Genomic DNA, 20,060 nt, shown 5'->3' with positions numbered 1-20,060 from the left:
ATTCGAGCAGCAGGTGAATTCAGAGTTCCAGAACCAGCAGCAGCACTGTCGAGAGCGATTTCTCAATCGATGGCATCACATCCGCCATCTATACGCACTCGTCAGTGAACTAATGACTAATCGTACAGAAGGTTTGGTAAACAAGTCGAAGCTACCACCAGCTGCAGTCGGAACATCTAAAAAGGGACCTCCGATCTCTAATGAACTCACGGATCCTCCAACTCCTACCCCACTTCACAAATTGACGTCCATGGTGTGGCTGATCGACGTGGCTCGCGATTTTCGGCAGGGCGTAGCAACGCACCTCGTCACGATGCCGCAGATGGAGATTCTGTTTAGTAAATCGCTCCATTTATCCTTAAATTCCGCTCACACGTCACATATTGCCTCGTGTTTGCGCAATGTCTTCCAAGCGTTCCAACGCCACCCTGAAGCGTCAGCGATTGACTATCGTGAGGTTTTAAACGCATTGTTCGTACTTGATCGCTGGCGTGAAGGTGAGAAGAAGATGGTAGCGCGCTGGTTCCACGAGTTTGCATTTCCCTTAGTTGAAAACTCGGCGGCTATTGGAGATATGAAAATGGCCATTCGAGGACGAGACCTACAGCAAATTCTCTTCACTGCGTGTGGTGCTGGAGTGGACGAAGCAAAGATGCAGCCGTTTGTGACGGAATTGCTGGCTGCGATGACTCAACGTAGACGAAGTTTTATTGCTGAAAAAACTTTTTGGGATTACTCAGGTAGGTCCAGTATCTGACGCGATCTAAAATGTTTCAGATTAATGTTCGAAATAATTTGATTCTATCCAAACTGAAGATGCGCACCCAAAGCTGCTCGAGACCATGAAGACGCTGTGTTGGAAACGCTTGACTGACGACACTCGACTGATCTTTTACCGGGATATATACCTGCACGCGAAGGAGCGTTTTCATAAGGAGGAAGCTCGTGTTCGTATTGAAAAGGCACTAGATATTTGGAAAACTCGGGAACCTCGTCACAGATTTGCACGATGGAAGAGGTTCGTAGCCTGTCGCAAGTTAATGCGAAGGGGTGACGCGCAGTTCCGATTTTGCTCGAAGGTAAAATTGGTGAGGAGATTCAGACAAAACCATCAACGACGTCAAGAAATGCACGCGATGGTATTAGCGGCAGGGAAACAACGAAACTCCTCGCTCCTGCGCTTTACTTTCAGACCATGGGCGTTGTTTTGGCGCTCTCTGCAGCTCATGTAAGACATCTATCTAGAAGGTGTACTGACTCAACTCTAGAATTTTAATTCTGTATTTTCGATGTGTAAAATTTAGACATGCTGCAGCGTGGAAACGTAGCGAACGTCATGACGTTCACAGATGTCAAAACCGATACTGGCGTTCATGGGCCACGTTTCACGAGGTAAAGAGGGAGGGAAATTTAACTTAAGGACACAAAAATGGGTTAACTTCTGGTGCTGTTTCCTAGGACGCAAAGCTGCGAAGTGGCTATTGTAAGCAAGCGGCTATGACGTTCATTGCTGCTCGACGTCGGAAAAGTAAGAGTTTAAATCCTCGTTTCGCAGCAATGAAAGATCTAAACGTATCCATGTGTCTTTCTAGCTTTGCGATCAAGTATCGACTTTTGGCTGTTCCACCAGCGGCGAGAAAAGGAAGTTGCAGCAGCAGATATTCGTGGACGACAACTGCAACAAGACTTTTGGCTGCTCGAGCAGATTGAAGCCGAGAGCGCTCAGATGGAAGTTGAAGACAATCTAAGTGCTGCCGTTGCCGCAAAAGCTCTTGCGTCGGCCGAAATGGGTCGCAGACGCTCCTTCATCGAGGCTACTGATCGAGTTCACGCGAACCGCAAGTTGCAGAAGCAAAACGAAGAGCGTATCCAGTACAAAGCCAGTCGAGAGCGTGCTGCACAGTTGGAGGCAGCTGTGGCCTGGACTTCTATTCGGGAGCAAGTTGCTGTGGAAGTCCGTTCTAAAACGTTCTCTTGGCTCGACACGCGTGACGCAAAGTCCCAGATACTAGCAGACGCGAATCGGATTTTCCAAACGGATGCCAAGTGGATTCGAGATGAACTCGAGCGAGATCCTGAACATGCTTCGGCCACAATACTTCCGACAGACTGTCGGTGGCAGGTGTTCCTGGAAGCCCCTCACGGCGTTGTCACCAGGAAACTGACCAAGGCGTTTTATCTAAACACGGTGACGTACGAAAAGTATTGGTGCGACGAAGTCGCTCTTGAAGATTGTCAGATAATCGCTTGCGAGGCTCTCATCCAGACGCGAATTGACGAAGCTTTAGCTCGTCTCAACGATAAGCAGACGGAGTGGGAACTCCAGAGACACCAGAATATCGCTGCGACGCGTATTCAGATGATGTTTCGCTCTCGACAGGCACGGCTCGTGTGTCGTCGGATTATTCGGGTGACGTTCATTAAACGGATCGAGCCTAGCTCCGGCCTGGTCGTGTATTTTAACCTTGCTCGACCACATGAACTCCGACGAAAACCGCCAAGGCTTATTGGGAGCGACGAACTGCTGATTCCTACTGAGTCGACCACGTGGGTTTACCGCCAGGACGCTCACGGAGCAGGTTACTATGAAAGGCTTGACACCAGAGAGTCGTCGGTGGGGCCACCTGACCACTTCATACTCTGTGCAAGGTGCTCTGTGAATTTTGTTAGTAGACGGAAGACAGCAACTGGTGCTCGCTACTGCATCGGTTGTTACGCGAACATTCGTTTTGCTGCTAGGAGAGCAACCACTAACGACCCGAGCGCTGATGAAGAGAGTAGATGGGCGAAGATGCCGGTGCAACCAGCAAACTGTATGCTGTGTCGGAACGCCTTGGCAGATTTCATTTGTGTGGACTGTAACCACGACGCCACTTGCTCACGGTGCTTCAATGCGATACACGGAAGGCCAGTGAATAACAGAACTCATGCCACCCCCGTACCCTTAGTAAATCGAGCCAACGTAGTGTGGTTACGTCCGGACACAGCCAACGTTGAACAAAAGGTGGCAACCAGATAGCATGATTTTTTTAGGCTGTAGATCTCCAACAACTTTTCGGATGCGCTAATAGTTCTTTCTTCGGTGTGCAGTCCTCAAAATATTTGGGAATTGAGCTTTTCACTCAGCCGGAAGACCTCCCATTCTTCTTTTTTTCCTAATTTTCCTCTGAGAAGTTTTTGTAACATTACAGCCACGTACAACCACAAGGTTCATGGTACGCTCGCTCTCTAAAGTTAACAAACGCTTACTGAAGCATCTGCACTGGTGCTTTCTATAAAGAGAGCAACAGTACTGATAAGCTTTTGTGAAATCAACGTAACGTCAAGCACGTGAAAGTATCCGAATCTAATTTTACAAAATCTCTAAATGGTTAATAGGTAATGTGCTATCGGTAATGGACTTATGTTTTACAATAAATCTTGTATCGTGAACCAGAACAACGAAACAAGCCCAGTTGTCTGGAATTCGCCAAATTCTATGGACCCCAGAGTCCGGGTCTCCCACACAAAATCCGGTATAACTTCGGTAGGGAACAATGATTTTTCCAGCTATATTCAATGTCGTACCCCCAGAGTCCAGCACAAACCCGGTTTAATTCCGGTTGGGAGCAATGATGTTTTGATTATTTTTTATGTCGTGTCATTTTGACTTTTTTTATGATACCACGGCGAATTTATATGTCGGGGAATTACAGCGCCACCTTGACCAGAATACTCAAAGCAAGCTCGCCCAATAGTGATTCTTGTTGCTATCGCTTGGACCTACTTATCTTGGCTGTACATGCTGCAACAGCTCGTGGATGCTTTTTTCGATGTTCATGACGCAATCGTCGTCTCTCTCGGCTGCACTTTGGGCCATCCGCTCAACATTAGTGTTTTAATTACTATTTTCTAAAATTCATCTTTTGTACATAGCGTTATTAACATTTTACTTTTTTCTTTCAAAACGAATACAAAAAATCAAATGTCCTCCCAGGCCAAAGAAACGCATCTATTGCAAGACACTAGTGTTGTTGTTATTGTTTTACTGTTCTAAATAGAGCTCTTTACTACGATCTTGTCAGCAACCCGCCCGCTCATAAACTAGTTTCGTTCTTCCCAACATTATTTGAGGCGATACACGCTACTACGCAGCACTTTTTTTCAAACTATTTTTAAAAAGAAAAGTAGGAAAAGTAACAGTGGTCGACATTGCTTAATTTGATTGTACTGAGTACCGTAAACCACGGCCTCAGTGTGCGACGCACGGTCTCGGTGCAGCAGTTTAAAATCATAAAATTGCATGAAGAAAAGGTGCGGTTTTAAAAAAAGAGACGACACCCCACCTTAGTACTATTGTACTCGTCATTAACGCTTGTAAGAAAACTCATCAGTTTTTTTCAAATCTTTGCATGTTTGCATTTAATGGACAGAGTAATTCTTACCACGTTTAGATGCATAGTTTGCTTTCCTTTTATATAGCAACAAGCCAGCTCGTTGCGCCGCTTTGCGGCGCAACCAATTCCCAGAAATTAGTACAGGACTTCACTGCATAAATTGCGCTTTTTTCTGCGGTAAAATTTTTTTTACTCACCCTTGGATCTTATTCTGAACATAATAGATCTTATTGCCATATTATTTTGTATTCACTGACTATATTGTTCGCTTGCACTCCGTGGCAAAGGCGTGCAGCGATCTCAGGGCTCTCTCAATTAGCTAAACTTCTTCACTATTTCTCTCTAAAAATAGACTTCTACCTGCTTTAGTAGTATCCTCTCTTGCTAAACGGCGTGTTTGCTCAAAACAATTGGTGTTATTCCCAGGTAGTTATCCACTTTTAGGGCTCATTAATTTCCCAAACGCCACGCTACAGTTACCGACCCTTTATATCTAGAATGCTCTAATTTGGAAACAATTGTCTAATTAATATCTAGAAAGCTTTAATTAATTTACATTATTCTAAATCAGAAATCTTCCATGTCTCAAATATACTGACATAATACATCTCTTTCAGCTAATCAAAGGGTCGAAAAAGCGTGACGAGACAGACAGACAGACAGACAGACAGACAGACAGACAGACAGACAGGACAGACAGACAGACAGACAGAAGGACATTCACTTTTTTAAGAGTAACGTTCGAAACGCCCGCTCCGCGGGCGCAAGGACATGTTTGGTTGGTGTAGAGAGGGCTGCTTACCTCCGCTGCGCCGCGGTGGGCTTTGAAAGTTTTACTTAAAGCAAAGCAACATAATACATATACTAGCGCTCTGGGCGCCCGCCCCGCGGACGCTAGGGCATGGCCGATTGGTGTAGAGAGGGCTGACCACCTCCGCTGCGCTGCGGTGGGCTTAGAGTTTCTACCTAGAGCGAATCTACATATAATATTTGTTTACTGTGATCTACTTATGTTACGCTCCTAAACAACACCGTACACAATATCCTTATCGTTCTCATGTTATGCCCCACTGTCCGCCTCTGGAGCGTGTACCGCTAGAATTTCTTAAAGTCACTTTTGGAAACATCACATATAAATATGTAGGCGTGACAGTTGGATGTTACAGATAGATACCCGCGTGATAGATCTAGATCGAATGCGTATTGTTGATCGTCATATTAAAGGTAGACATGACCTGGGTTTAACGTGATCCGCAATATGTGCACCATCTTATCCTGGAAGGTTTTGTCTATAATCTCGTTTGAGCGCATTGCTCCCAAAATGACACGAATCGGAGGCGCGCGTGGTTGCAAAGCTAATATATGCTGTACGGAAGACGGGTCAGTATCAATGATGCTACGAAATATGCGTAGATCGGTGAGGAATCCCAGTGTAGCTAGAGTAAATACGCCTACTCACACATATTACCCATCTGCACGTCATCGCCGTGAGGCAGTCGACACATTTCATCGATTGCGACGGTCGAATAGAGCAATGTTAATCAGCTCCGCGCGCGAAGTATCTTTTAGGATATGTAGTATTTGCCGATGGTCGCCACAAACATCAATATTAGGCTTTGAAATTATTCTGCTGAGCTGTTTGTGATGTTACTGAAGGGTATTTCCACTATATTCCGCATGCATTTATCTAACTTGCATAGCTGACGTACTTTCTGACTTATTTGTATAGCTACTGACTGATAGAGTGGCGTAAATCCTTTCCGACTGACATTATACTGGGTCCGATATGTACGACAAAAGGCCTCGTCCAGATCGGACGAAGAGGCACTACTGCGTGCACATTCTTTTGACCGGCTGCAACATACGAAGATATATGGCCGTAGGCAGAGTATCAGATCGTAGTGATGGTTAGACTTAAATTGAATAATAGTTCATATACATTAGATGGAGAACTTTCGCTGCCTACTTATCAGCTCGGCGTGCTATTTGATGTGTCCGTGCATATATCGCAAGGTCGTTAATGAGTGTATTTGCCACGCACTCGTGATAGCCCAACCTATGTATGGGGTCACTGTTTCTTTATCGGGACTTTTGCGTCGTCGTGCTAGCTTTCTGTGCTTACGCTATTGGTAAATCAGTCTGTATAATCAAGCGCGTCACTAACTGGGCACAGGCCATTCCGCAGCGATACATGTATACTGAACGCGCGTCTCTTAGCAGTAGCCAACGCGGATATATACGCGCGAGGTGGGTACACCCTTATAGTCATCCGCGACTCAACCGAGCTCTCATCTCGGCCATTATGAGCAGGACACTAAAATACAATATTGCGTTCATACACATCGACTTGCCACGTTCATCTGTACGGTCTGCACTGTTACGCACTGGTAGTATCTATGCCAACAGCAGCTTATTCGTCGCACGTAGTTCCCACTCAATACTGTAGCTTAAATTTGTGAGCGCCAATTAGTGAAATATACGCTATAAGAGCTGATGGTACAGATAGCATGGTTTAGCGTGTGCCCATGTGAGCGAGTGTACGTGCCATCTACGGTGACGCGTATGCGGATAGGAACCACCAATTTGCAGCGGTGCACAGTTGATTCCATGTCTAATTATTTTTTGAAGCGCGCTACGCTCTGTAGGTGCGTCAACACCATAGTCAGCTTACCGTATGTGCGGCTTCAAACCCCGCACCGTCAGTCAGTATACAAAACTATACGGGGTAAGGGGCTATAAGAATGTATCCAAATCACCTGCTCTTCTGCTGCTTCTTTTGCTCGATGTACTTGACGTTTCGGGCGGTCAGCATGCGATGGCGGCTGCGCCTCTTTTTCTTCTTGGGGTACCAGTCAGGACCCATCGCTTTCTTGACGTTTGCCAGGCTTTCCTGGCGGCGCACTTTGGTCGAATCAGGTGGTGGGAGCTTTTCCTCCCAGAACTCAACCGCCTTTGGGCCGTTCTCGCAGGCAATACAGCGCCGCACGATATTCTGCCCGCTGATTGTACGGATCGTACGGAGCACATAACCGTACTGCAGCTTCCCGCAGCAGACACAGCGCACCCAGGAATCCGTCGTAGACCGCTGCGGGCTCAGCAGAAGCGGGTCAATCTTCGCCTCGCATTGCTTGCACACAGGGCTCACCATTTGGCAAACTGTGAGTAAGTTAGCAAAACTTATTGTTTTAACCAATTACTTGCGTCCGAACATTAGCTAATAGCACGGTACTGGAAGACTGGTATTTATCATTAGGCAAAATATTAAAATGTTTTTAAATAGTATTATTTGGCTTTGTTATAATATATTATTATCAGATTTTTAAACAAATACATACTTTACATGCAATATAAATTGACTAAAACAACTATCTATCGTGCGCGCATGCATTCGTCGGGTGGGGTGCACGGGAGCAGATAGCGCAATGACCGTGCAGCCGCGCGCCTTCATTGCACGGTGGCAGTGGTGAGTGCCAGGTGAAGTAAAGAAGATATATATTCGCAAAGTCCCTACAAAAAGCGCTGGTCGTGAAGCCTACTTTAGTATTAAAAAATACTATCGTCTCTACTTTAGAAAGTCTGTGGAAAATAGCATCGCCGAGCTCTTACAAATGCGGCCTGTGAAGCTTATTTTAATAATACTAATATTATCAATATCGTCTTTACTTTAAAAAGTGTGTGGAAAATAACATCCCAGAGCTCTTACAAAATACTGGTCTGTGAAGTCTACATTAATAATAATAAATATCTCTATTTGAGAAGTGTGTAGAGCTCTTAGAAAATAAAGTGGTTACTGTGCCCGATTTGCAGTACATACGACAGGTTTTGCGTAGCTAAATGTCAATAATCGAACATCTGCGCAGCTCGCCTGGCTGCTTGCAACCAATCGATGCGTTTCGTGCTCGGCAGAAAATGTTTACCTTACGTCCAATCGCGAGGGAGAGAGGCGGTCTGATCGTGCAACAGATCCAGTCAGTGTCGCAGGTCGGCTGGTATTGCCCAATCAGGGCGCGAGTTAATTGCGTCACGCTTTTGGATATATTTGTAATTTTGACATAGTTAGGTCGAGTCAGAAAGATAGGCGCGGTCGGTAAGATGGGAGGAAACTGTATAAGAAAGGCCCGAGTGTAGCCCTGCGAAAAGGCAGGAAAAAGCAGCAAGAAAGGAACCCGACGGACTTATTGACAGACGGACGGACAGATTACAAGGTTAGGAGGCGGGAAATGTATTCCGTGCTCTGCTTATTTTGCGCTCCAAAGAGACCACTGTACCCAATATTCTCAGTGCTCGCGTGTTCTACCCTACCAATTGCCTTTCGACCTTCCTGCTGCTTCTTTTGTAGCCAGATATACTCGCGTGATAGATCTAGCTCGAATTAATATTGTCGGATACCATGGTATAGGTAGCCATGACTGTAAATGATTGCGTGGAGGGAGTATTCGTCGTTACTGCAAGACGAACACCATCTTACCCTGCAAGATGTTTATTTTTAAATCTCAGTTGAGGGCTCCGCCACTGAAATGGCACCACGCTAAGGTGCGCTTCATTGTAAAGTCACTCTCTATTGTTCAGAAGGTGGTTTATTATCATTGTAACACCAAACCTGAGCATAAATCGGAGAAAAGATTCCGGATAAGCTTAGCGATAACAAACACGTCTACCAAAGCGTACTGGAATTCTGCGCCACTCTCGCGTGAATTGAACTGGCAAGAACTAATTTGTGTAGCCGAGAGGTACTCGGGGCGATACTGTTGATCGCGACGGTCAACCGGATCAAGTTTTGATCATCTCCGCATGCATATAAAGTTTAGAGCCGCTAGTATCAGGCGATGGTCACGAAAGCACCAATTTCTCCCTCCGTATGGCTCCGCGTGATACTTGATGTGTCTGTACGTATCTCACAAGGCCACCAATATATGCCACGTGTTCGTGATAAACCAAACCTATGTATGGCGTTACAGCTGCTTCCTCGGTACTTTTGCATCGTCGTGATAGGTTATTGGGCATACGCTTATGATGTATCTGTCTAAGTGACCTCGCGCATCACTAACTGGGCACAGATCATACCGCGGCGATACAGGCAATCGTACTGACGGTCTTTATGCAGCAGTCAACGCGATATATACGCGCGCAGCGGGTATTCCTTCTAGCCATTCTCGACTCAACCGAGCTTTTGCCTCGACCATTATAGACAGGGAGCTAAAGTACAGTATTACATCTACTTGCCACACCCATCTGTATGGTCTGTACTACGGCACACGCGCTCGTGTCGATGTAGGCTTCTATCCATCACGCGTAATCTCGGATTTGTGCTTGCTTAAACACTGTCGTTTGCTATTAGCGGGAGCACGTAAATTGAATAGTCAATATTGAGCGTCATTTATAAATACTAAAACCTACATGGTGTTCAAATGAGCGCGTACATTGACCGTCTATATTTTGAATGTGCCGCATTTGTCATATGACCCACTTGAAGCGGTCGAATGTACAGATCAATAACCACAGCTCTATACTGGCGTGGAATACAGTCGTGTGTCAGTACAAAGCACACCATTATTGACAACGCTAACTCGCTTTACTATAGGTGTCATCCAAAGCCTCAACATATCCGTCAGAAAATAAACTTCAAAGATAGACAGGGTAATGAGGCCTGTAATGGTGAATATTCTAAATTACTTGCTCTTCTGCTACTTCTTCTGCTCAATATACTTGACGTTTCAGGCGGTCAGCTTGAGAGGGCAGCTCCTCCTCCTTTTCTTCTCAAGGTACCAGGCAGGGCCCACCGCGTTCCTGACATTCGCCAGGCTTTCCTGGCGGCGCCCTTCGGCCGAATCAGGAGGTGGGGCCTTTCCTCCCAGATCTCGGTCGCATTTGGCCCGTTCGCGCAGGCGAAATAGCGTTACGCGATGTCTCGTCCGCTGATTGTTCGGACGCGTAGCCGTTCTGTAGCTTCCCGCTCCACAGCGCGCCCGTGGATCCGTCGTTAAACACTGCGGATTCAGCAGAAGCAGGAATCTTGCCCTTGCGTTGCTTGCACGTATACCCCACCATGCTGCAGACGGTGGGCGAGAAAACAAACTCTACTGTTTAAACCAATAACTTGCGTAAAAATTTATAATAACACGGTAATGCAACGCTGGTATTTCTTATTAAACAAAATATTAAAATGCGGTATTGTCTAATATATTTTGCTATAATTACACTATAATCAAATTAACAAACAAATTAATACCTTATAGGCAATAACATCGACTATGGACACTATCCACCGTGCGCGCATGTATTTATCGCGTGTAGTGCAGGGGTGCAGATTGTGCAATGGCCATGCAGCCCCGTGTGCCTTCATTACACCGTGGCAGTGGTGAGTGCTAGGTGAAGTATAATAAAATATTTGCAAAGCCCCTACAAATAACGGTAATTAGCGTGCCCGAGTTGATGCACATAGGACAGGTTTGAGTAGCAAAATGTAAATATGCAATCGCTAACACAGCTAGATTTGTCGTTTGCAATTAATCGGTGCGTTTCGTCCTCGGCCGAAATGCTTAACGCATGTCCATCGCGAAAGTGAAGACGGTCGGATCGTGCTACAGATCCAGTCAGTGTCGCAGGTCGACGAGTATCACCCAGTGAGCGCGAGTTTATTGTGTCCCCGTTATGGCTATATTATAATTTTGGCATAGTAAGGTCGAGTCAGAAAGATAAGCGCCGTGGGTAAGGAGGGACGAAAATATATCAGAAAGGCCGAGTCTAGCCATGCGAAATTGAAGGTCAAAGCAGGGAGAGATGAAATCGACAGACAGATTAACAGGCGGCGGACAGACAGACTGCAAGTTTAGGTAGCTAGAACTAGCTGTCTGGGCGCCCGCTCCGCGGACGCTAGGGCATGGTTGGTTGATGTAGTGTGGGCTGACCGCCTCCGCTGCGCTGCGGCGGATTAAAAACCATTTCGAAATCAAAGCTAAATGTAGTATATGCATTACGTGCCCTACCAAGCCCGCGTTCCAAAGATCGCTCTGTACACAATATCGTTGGTGTGTACGTTCCCGGCCTCATCGATGGCCTCTGGATCCACAGCAATCTTGATCGCCTTTTTTATGTCACTCTCGACAACGCCACATAAAGTTGCTCATGTGAGAAGACCGGTGATTCCAAGTCGATACCAACGTGGTGGATCGATTGGCCTTGGGCATTATTGATAGTCCTAAGGAGCGCTGTAACCACTGGGAACTGCTTACGGTTGAGTTAGAACGGGAACGCCTTGTCTTCGTCCTCACTATAAAAGACGATCCGAGGAATAAACACCTTCTTACCCTAGAGCGACCCGGACATTATGCTAGCATCGATGCTTCTCTCGCGCAGAGACACAGCCCGAAGCCGCGTTCCGTTGCAAAGTCTTGTGTCGCTTTTCAGGTTTCTCATCATGATGATAGGTGTTCCAACCTTCAGAACAATCCTGTGTGGAGGGATACCGGAGAAGTTAAGAGAGTTCAAGAACTCCTGCTCAAACATATTTGCATCGGCGACCCCTTCGAGGCTGTCCACCAAGCGATACGCCTTCATTTCGCCTGACAGCCGTTCCGCAACCATGTCGCTGATACGCCAAACACTCGCATTTGTGGGGGCTTGTATGGCTCGCTCAACGAAGTATTCATCGGGTAAATTCTCAGTATCAACGCCCGGGTACACCGCATCTATGAGTGCGTTGACGCTGTGGACTCGTCGGTCTTCTTCAACTTCGTTCGAGTCTCGCTCGTGCTCCGCGTCCGCCGGAGGGAGTAACCTGAAACTTGGGGGAGGCTCAATATCCGCGTCTTCTTCAGCAGAGGTCATTTGCTGTACCCGTCGTTCTGCAATGATACACATGCCGCGTGGAAGGCATATGTCACCATCACCGATCTCATGGTTGACCAGCTAACGGCCTTCTCCGATCTGAAGTAAAAATTTGGAGACCCCTGCTCACTCAGCCGCACTGGTCGCGTCTGGGGCGGTGCGGACACGCATGTTTTCGGTCAGCCGCACTTGCCGCAAATGCTCCCATAGCGGGGAAGACTTGAAGCAAGCTTGAATCGTCTGCGCACGCGTAGCATCCTTCACTGCAGGTAGAATATAGCGGTGATCTCCGCTGAACACCATTACCTTTCCGCCGAACGGCTCCAGCTCGATCTTCATAATATCCCGAAGCGACCTGTCAACAGCCTCAAAGCAAGCTCGGTTCTCCATCGGCGCTTCGTTCCAAAGGATCAAAATCGCGCTACGAATCAATTCCGATTTCTGGCTCTGCCATGAAAGGCTGCACGTCGACGTCTCTGTAAGTTTGAGGGGAACCCGGAACGTTGAATGCGCGGTATGGCCTCCAGCTAACAGAGTGGCTGCAATCCCACTCGATGCAACCGCGATGGCAACCTTACGTTGCATCTGAACGTGAGCAAGTATTTGCTCGAGTAGAAACACCTTTCCTGTTCTGCCCGGACCATCCAAGAAGAAAAGCTTCTCCCCTTAAACCGGTCTGCTCACAGCATCGATAGCTTGATAAAAAATATCCTCTGGTTGCTGTTTAAGGGGCCCGCTTGTTCCGCAATATGCTCCAGTTCGTTTTTGGGTACGCGTCAATCTCTTGCTGGACGACACCGCCCGACGCTCTACCTTGGTCGTCAACTTGAGCGGATACATCGTCGTAATCGGCTAGCAGAGGAAGGCAGTACGTATCGAAGGAATTTTGGTTCGTAGCCAAGTAATTAGCCAATTTTTTGAATGTCTTGTACTCCGCCATTTGAAGATGCACCTACATTATGCAGGTCCGCGTCTCTTTCCCCAATGCTTCGAGCGTAATCCTCTGACATATCCTTCTTGAACCTGTCCCATAGATCTTTGGCATTGCCAGGCATTAAGTAAATCGAAGAGTTGGCGTAGCTGGGACGGCATCTTGACCTCGGCAGCTTCGCGTAAGCAATGTATCCACTCGTCCTCATTTTTAAATACGCCAGCTCCAAAGCTGCTTGCTGATATGTAGGATGCCCAGTACCATTAACCGTTCGAAGATCCGCAAAGGGCTTAGTCGAGAGTTGGTTACACATGAGAAGTCGCAAGTAGAAGCGTTCCGGGTCCTGTGGAGATACGTGTACCAAGCGTCCTAGAGAAGCAACGTACTTCTTGTGCGGCTCCCTAGTCTTGTGCTCCGTCCACCTGTACTTCCGCGCTACATCCTTCAGTCTCTTGCATGTGTGGCCACCAGTACATTCGGCTCAATCGCTCGTAAGTAGGTGGACCTCGCAAATGTCCCGCCCAGATACTGTCGCGGGCTTCTTTGAGCGCGCTTGATTTCAACGTCAGTGAACTGCATCAAGTCCGGCTCCACCGTCTCCACTCGGTAAGTCTTCACATTGCGCGCCACGGCCACTGCCGGGTCGTCAATCAGGATATCCAGACCTCGTCTCGTCTCTTTATCTGCTGCAGCCTTTGCGACGTTTCCCCGTTCTTGATCAGTTGTGGCAGTAGAGCCACTATGGTTATTTTCGCGACATGAGCATCCCCAGACACGTCCTCTAACACACCACTACTGTTGTCCGGCGGTGCGGTCTCCTTGTACCCCTCTTTCGCCCTCATTACCTGCAGTGCCCACTCCAAAGCATCTTTAGCGGCCAGTCGAATCCGCTCTCGCACCCCATGAACAATAGCACTGGTCGCCGGGGTTCTTACTCTCAGCCCACTGTACTCCTCATCATCGCGACCACCCATCTTCACCCTTTCTTTAATACCGGTTGTAGAGCTGTTCGCGTGTACAGCTCGTATGGGTGCAATAGAGTCATCTTCGTCCGAAGAGTCTGATTCTCTCTCTGTCTGGCCAGCTCGTTCACACGTGGCAGCTGTGGTATCCTGCTCGCCGGTACTGGTGCCTTCCTCGACTATTGGGTTGCGCGAGAGAGCGTTAGCCACGCTATTATATCTTCCCGGCCGATACTCTATGTCAAAGTCGTACTCTTGAAGGGCAAGGGCCCGTCGGTACAGGCGGCCGGCCAGATCCTTGGCCGTCCGTATCCAACGTAGAGCCGAAGAGCCACGTGGTCCGTCACCACCGTGAATTTTCTACCATACAGATGTGTTCGGAAACGTTTCACCGCCCATACTACCGCCAAGCACTCCAGTTCCGTCACGCTGTACTGCGCTACCGCGGAATTATTCGTTTTCGACGTGAAAGCAGCTGGTTGCTCCCCATGGTCATGCTCTTGCCACAGTACAGCTCCAAGCCCAATTTTGGATGCGTCCGTAGTCAGCTTGAAGGTCAGCTGGTAGTCAGGATAGGCGAGTACAGGCTTTCTAACTAATTGGAACTTAGCCCATTCCAAAGCTTGCTGTCAGTCACTCTCCCATCGCCATTCACTGTCCTTCCTCAAGAGATGCGTTAGTGGCGCCATTCGCGAGCCGAAATCAGCCATAAATCGTCGATAGTAGCCTGCCAAGACAACAAAACATCGCACATCCGCGACGTCCGCTGGCACCGAGAAGTCTCGCACGGCTTGCACTAGTCGGTCAACAGGACGGATTCCTTCAGGTGACAACTCGTGGCCAAGGTATTCCATCTTGGTCACAGCAAAACTATACTTACTGGCTTTCAAGCTGAGGCCCGCTTCTGCCAGGCGCTCGAGTACTGCCGCCAATGCGACCATGTGTTGCGCAACAGGTCTGTTGGTGACCACAGTCACATCATCAAGGTACACAAGACAGCTGACCCAAGTCGATCCACGTAGTACACAGTCCATTAGCCGTTGGAAAGTACCAGGAGCCTTGCATAGGCCGAAAGACATTCTGCAGAACTGAAACAATCCTTTCCTCGTCGTGAACCCGGTCTTCAGCTTGCCCTCTTTCGCGACAGCTAACTGCCAGTATCCTGCGTGAAGATCCAAAGAAGTATAGCGCTCAGTGCCATGTAATGTCTCCAATGTTTCGTCAATGCGAGGTAAGGGGTAGACATCTTTCTCGGTGACCGCGCTCAGCGCTCTGTAATCTACGCAGAATCTGATGGCGCCGTCCTTCTTCTTGACGAGAACCACCGGGAAGCCCCACGCCCCGTGGCCTTCCTCAATCACGCCATCAACGAGCATCTTGTTCACTTCTCCGTCGATAATCTCGTTCCCATGTACTGCGTGGCGTCTTCGCCGCAGCATGATGGAAGCGGTATCCCTGGTGTTGATATGGTGCTCAATGCCAGTGGTCGATAGCAGCGGACATCTGTCCTTCTTCTCCCCAATTACACGCATACTGGTGTTGCAGAGCGATCGCCAGTGCACGATCAGACGGTGCCATATCCCCGATATCCAGGTTAGCTTCGTTCGAGAGCGGCTTGATGTCCAGGTCTCGTAGCTGTGCCACCCACTGAGCCACGCGTTCACGGTCCAGTTCGCCATTCAGATACAGTATTTTATCGTTTCGGCGGTGGGGATCCACGTATCGAGCTCAGCTCTTTCAGGCAACTTCTCACTTTGTCTCTCTAGCTTGAGTACGGCCATAGCCACTTCTCCGTTCTGTACAGTGCTCAACGTTGGTACCAGCAGTAGATAACGCTTAGGGGTGGGCTTCGGGAGAAAGACACCCGTCGATCCGTCGATCGCATCCACCTGCACGCGCACGATACCACGCAAATTGGTCGACACCTTCACAGTCTTGGCCAGCCGCACCGTCATCGCCGAACTTCTTGTTGCCTCAGACAACGATGTTACTCCGTAACAGGTAAACGGCAATATAATTCCCTGCCCACGCTCGTCCTTGTATTTGAGTTCTCTCTTCGCAAAGTCTATATTGGCCTGCTTGTCCACCATTCAGTCTTCGCCGACAAGAAATTCACATCCCGGTGCGTCCACTACCAACGCGTCCACGATCACCGCCTGATGAAACTTGGTTACGCCATGAAAACGCCCAACACCAATCACTCGTAATTGACCACCTCCAAATCCTTTGACCAGATCGTCTGGAGCCTCTATGGTTAAACACCGTCCGAACCGACGCAACCCCGCGCTCACTACACTGAACTGTGCGTAAGTATCCAGTTTCACCTCCTGAACGCGCAATGGTCCTTGTGGGACAATCGGTTGGACCAAAGCTTCCCCTCGGCACACCGGCGTCAGAGCTTCACACACACCCGTGGCATCCACGTGCGCACTGGCACTTTGCTTGCTGTCGCTCCCTCTGTGCTTCCTTTCATTCGATTGTTCGGCTGCCCATCGGTCGCGTCTTTCGTCACTACGCTCTTCTTGAATGAGATTTCCTCATGATATGTAAAACCATCCACCGCGCCGTTTCTATCATGCTCATGCGCCGGTTTCTTTCCCGTAGTTGACTTAGCTCGAGTCTGTTTTCGTTCTCCATTCGAATTCTTTACTTGGGAAGTGAATCCGGTCGTGCTCTCCCCCTTAGTCTTTCCACTTCTGTCATCAACCCGGCAGCTGTCTGACAAGCCGTTCTCAGGTTCGTTCCATCGTGATTGCCGCCTCTTCCGTTTGTACATCCGCTTCCTGTTTCTTTCGTCCACCTCTTTCTCGCCACTGGAGTGCTGCTTCATCCTCGGCAGTGGGGTACCCGCCTCTACTGCTGCTTGGCGTTTCCCAAAAGTGGTTGTTGGTCCGTAAGTTGCGACGACGCGGTCCCACCACCCTCTTGCTGGTTTGGCGTGGGTGTCGATGAAGCAGCTGGCTACGTACAGCCAGCTTGTAGATCAGCGAATCGCATGGGTCATCCTCTCCACCAGTGGTCGCCCTTACCACAGTAGAAGCAGATCGTTCCTGGACGACACTGAGTAGCTTTCTGCCCAGGTGCTTGCCCAGCGTTCCGATCTTGTCACCCATAGCCTCCGAAACGTCCACCTCGTCCACCTGGCTATCCGCCTTTGTTATTTCATGGTCGTCCACGCCCACCAAAGCCACTTCCTCTTCCTCCATGGCCTTGGTACGCAAACTGGTAGCTATGAATTACGGACACAGCTGGGTACCCCGCCGACGTTACTGGTTCGTACACTGACGCCGCAGCCTCTGTTTCATGGGACAGCTGGTTACTTTCTGGCCAAGGATGTACTACACCCGGAGGCACTGTGCGTTCGCTCGCCGCTGCAGCCGGTGGCTTCTTCTTCTCTTCCCACTTGATCTACATAGCCTTGGCGACCTTCTGCTTCCCGGCGGTGGCACTGGGTTTGCGTAGCTCACTGTTCGCCCTCGCCGGCTCTGGCTGCCGCTTCAATGGCTTGCAATGCCGCCAATGGGAGGACTCCACATTTTCCTAACCCCCTAAGTGTTGTAATTTCCTCCAATGGCCGACCTTCTGGGTCCTATCGTAGTGGCTAATCGCCACTGGCTCCAATGTTCAGCCCGCGTTTTGTCCAGTCTAGTTGGTCGGTTGGTTTCGACGTCGTGGCCGCACTCGCATGGTGGGCCTCGTGACCACGATTCTTTTCATGCATCTGGACTGCCAGCTCCCAGCTGTTCACTTCAGCCCCTCGCCGTACCTGCCACAGTTCTCAATGGAAAAACTGACGGCCTGCTCTAGCGTCAAGGGCTTCGCAGTGCGTACGGTCTGTGCTGAGATCTTGTTGTTCAGGCCACGGGCGAAGGCGTCGACCTGGATGCAGGGGTTAATGGTAACTCCAAAATCGGTGAAGTTAATATTGTGAAAATATCACCTGTAGACCAGTTAATATAAAAAATATCACCTAATATTTTCTTTTGAGACAATATGATATTATTAAATATCAACTTAATATTAGTTAATACGATATTATATTTTTCAATGATTGCGTAATCGGGCTACATTAACTAATCAGATGTCGTTAACGCTCGACTAGCTGAAGTATTACTAATCAACCGTGAGTACCGGGACAATTGTGAGTGACGGCAAGGTTGGCGTTGTGTGTTGGCACTGCTGAGCGCATTAATCTAGCGCCACAGGCAGCAGGTTTATTAGACGCACGATGTCGACGAGGAGATCGGAAGAGAACAAGAACAAATGTCTTGATTTCGCTCTATCAACGTTAAACAGCTGCAAGCGTTTGCAGTTTTCCATCTCGATCGCCTTTGTCTGTGTCACAGTGAAATACTAGAGCAAATACTCGTCAGTCTTAAAGCCTACTGCTTTTCTAGAACCTGATCGAAAAAGTTATTTGGCTCCGCTCGGTTCACAGAGGTAAGCTGGCAAGAAACGTACTTAAGTGGGAAAATATCATAAAATATCATGTAGTATCTAATATTTTTCAGTTCTCCGAGCTAATATAAAAATATTATGTTAGCTTTTGCAAAAATGAGTTACTATTATTATTTAATATCGAAAATAGTACTATTACTATCAAAAATATCATATGATATTTGGTTACCATTAGCCCCTGCCTGGATGACCCGCCCCCAGTTCTGTGAGGCTATTAGCGTAGTCTCGTAGTAGTTCTCCGAGTTGTTGACGTCGTTGCACTAATCGTAGCTGTACCTCCCAGGCGCTTTCTCTGCTGCCGTACGTCTCCCTTAAGTGCCATTCCAAGTACGCGGCGTTCTTCATCTCAGGCGGAGTCTGTGCGTCCAATTTCGTCGCTACAGCTCCTTTGAGATGAGCCCAGATGCTATAGTACAAGTCACCGGACGTCCCATCTTCTCCGTACAACACCATCTGCATTTGCTGTGCCTGCTTCACCGCATCAAGCCACGGCACCACGTTCTCCCCCGCGGTGCCTGCGAAGTCCTCCAACTCAAGCCTCTTCCTTTTCGGTCTCTGCTCGACTACTGTGGGAATCACCGGTGCCGGCGATGGTGGGGGTGGCGGCGGTGCCACTCATGCAGCCATCGTCGCTGGGGTCAACAATTGCGGGTCGATCTCCCGCTGCTGAGCCGCCGTCATCGTGTCCCACCAATGGCGCTGCTGCGGCATCCCTGTGGATCCGCGTTGCTCACCACTGCCCCGGCTACTCCGGTCATGATAATCGTCATCCCGTCCGTCACGACCGCCATCGCCTCCGCGACCACCATTCCCGCCGTGACCTCCTCCTGACCCACCATGTGGGCCTCCTCTACCATCATCACGGGCACGTCGTCCGGAGTCATCTCGTCGTCCTGCGTTGTCCACGTGGTGATTTTCATGCTCGTCCCCACTATCACTGCTACCTCCGCCGTCGCCATCGGGGTTTCCCGCCGTTCTGCGAGTATTGATTCATATCGATACTCGATCTCTGGTTGCATGCCCTGGCTTGAGAAGCTACGAGCCCTGGCTCGACTGGCGAGGCAAGGCAATCGGTACCAGCCGCCCTGCGCAGTCCGACAGATCTTTGGTGAGTCATGTTCCCACCTTCGTCAGGACCCGGGGCCCCCGCAAGGGTTGCCAGGGTACCAAAGCATCCGGCAGATGCGTAGGCGTCGTCGACGTATATGACGACTCCGAGGATGTTTTGATGGTGGCAGCGCCCATAGGAGGCGCTGGCCAAGTGGGTAACTTAGGTCCACAAGCGGGTAACATAGTTCCGCAGACAGCTGTAGCTGTCACGAACACTGAGAACAGTGGGTAACAGAGCTCCACACACGGTCGCCCAGACCTTAACTGAAGAGGACGACGATGGATACGCTTCCTGTGTGGATAACAGAGTTCCACACACGGTCGCCAAGACCTTAACTGAAGAGGAAGGCGTCGAGCATTCTTCCTGTGTGGGTAACAGAGTCCACACGCGGTCGC

The 20,060-nt window shown here is 48.9% G+C and overlaps 2 protein-coding genes across 2 annotated transcripts; both read left to right on the top strand.

Annotated features, from left to right (window-relative positions):
- Window positions 1-685: 685 nt before the first annotated feature.
- Window positions 686-1,232, top strand: PITG_10491 (uncharacterized protein; the record flags this gene model as incomplete). Its single annotated transcript, XM_002902229.1, has 2 exons — window positions 686-740; window positions 817-1,232. The coding sequence occupies 2 exons, from the start codon at window positions 686-688 to the stop codon at window positions 1,230-1,232; spliced, it is 471 nt and encodes a 156-aa protein (XP_002902275.1).
- A 494-nt stretch (window positions 1,233-1,726) lies between these two features.
- Window positions 1,727-3,019, top strand: PITG_10490 (uncharacterized protein; the record flags this gene model as incomplete). The annotated part of the gene is made up of 1 exon (XM_002902228.1): window positions 1,727-3,019. One exon carries the CDS (start codon window positions 1,727-1,729, stop codon window positions 3,017-3,019), a length of 1,293 nt encoding a protein of 430 aa, XP_002902274.1.
- Between the last annotated feature and the right edge of the window lie 17,041 nt (window positions 3,020-20,060).

The sequence above is a fragment of the Phytophthora infestans genome, genomic scaffold (genome assembly GCF_000142945.1).
Source record: "Phytophthora infestans T30-4 supercont1.18 genomic scaffold, whole genome shotgun sequence".
Taxonomy (NCBI): Eukaryota; Oomycota; class Peronosporomycetes; order Peronosporales; family Peronosporaceae; genus Phytophthora; species Phytophthora infestans.
This window is presented reverse-complemented; position numbering and strand designations above follow the sequence as displayed.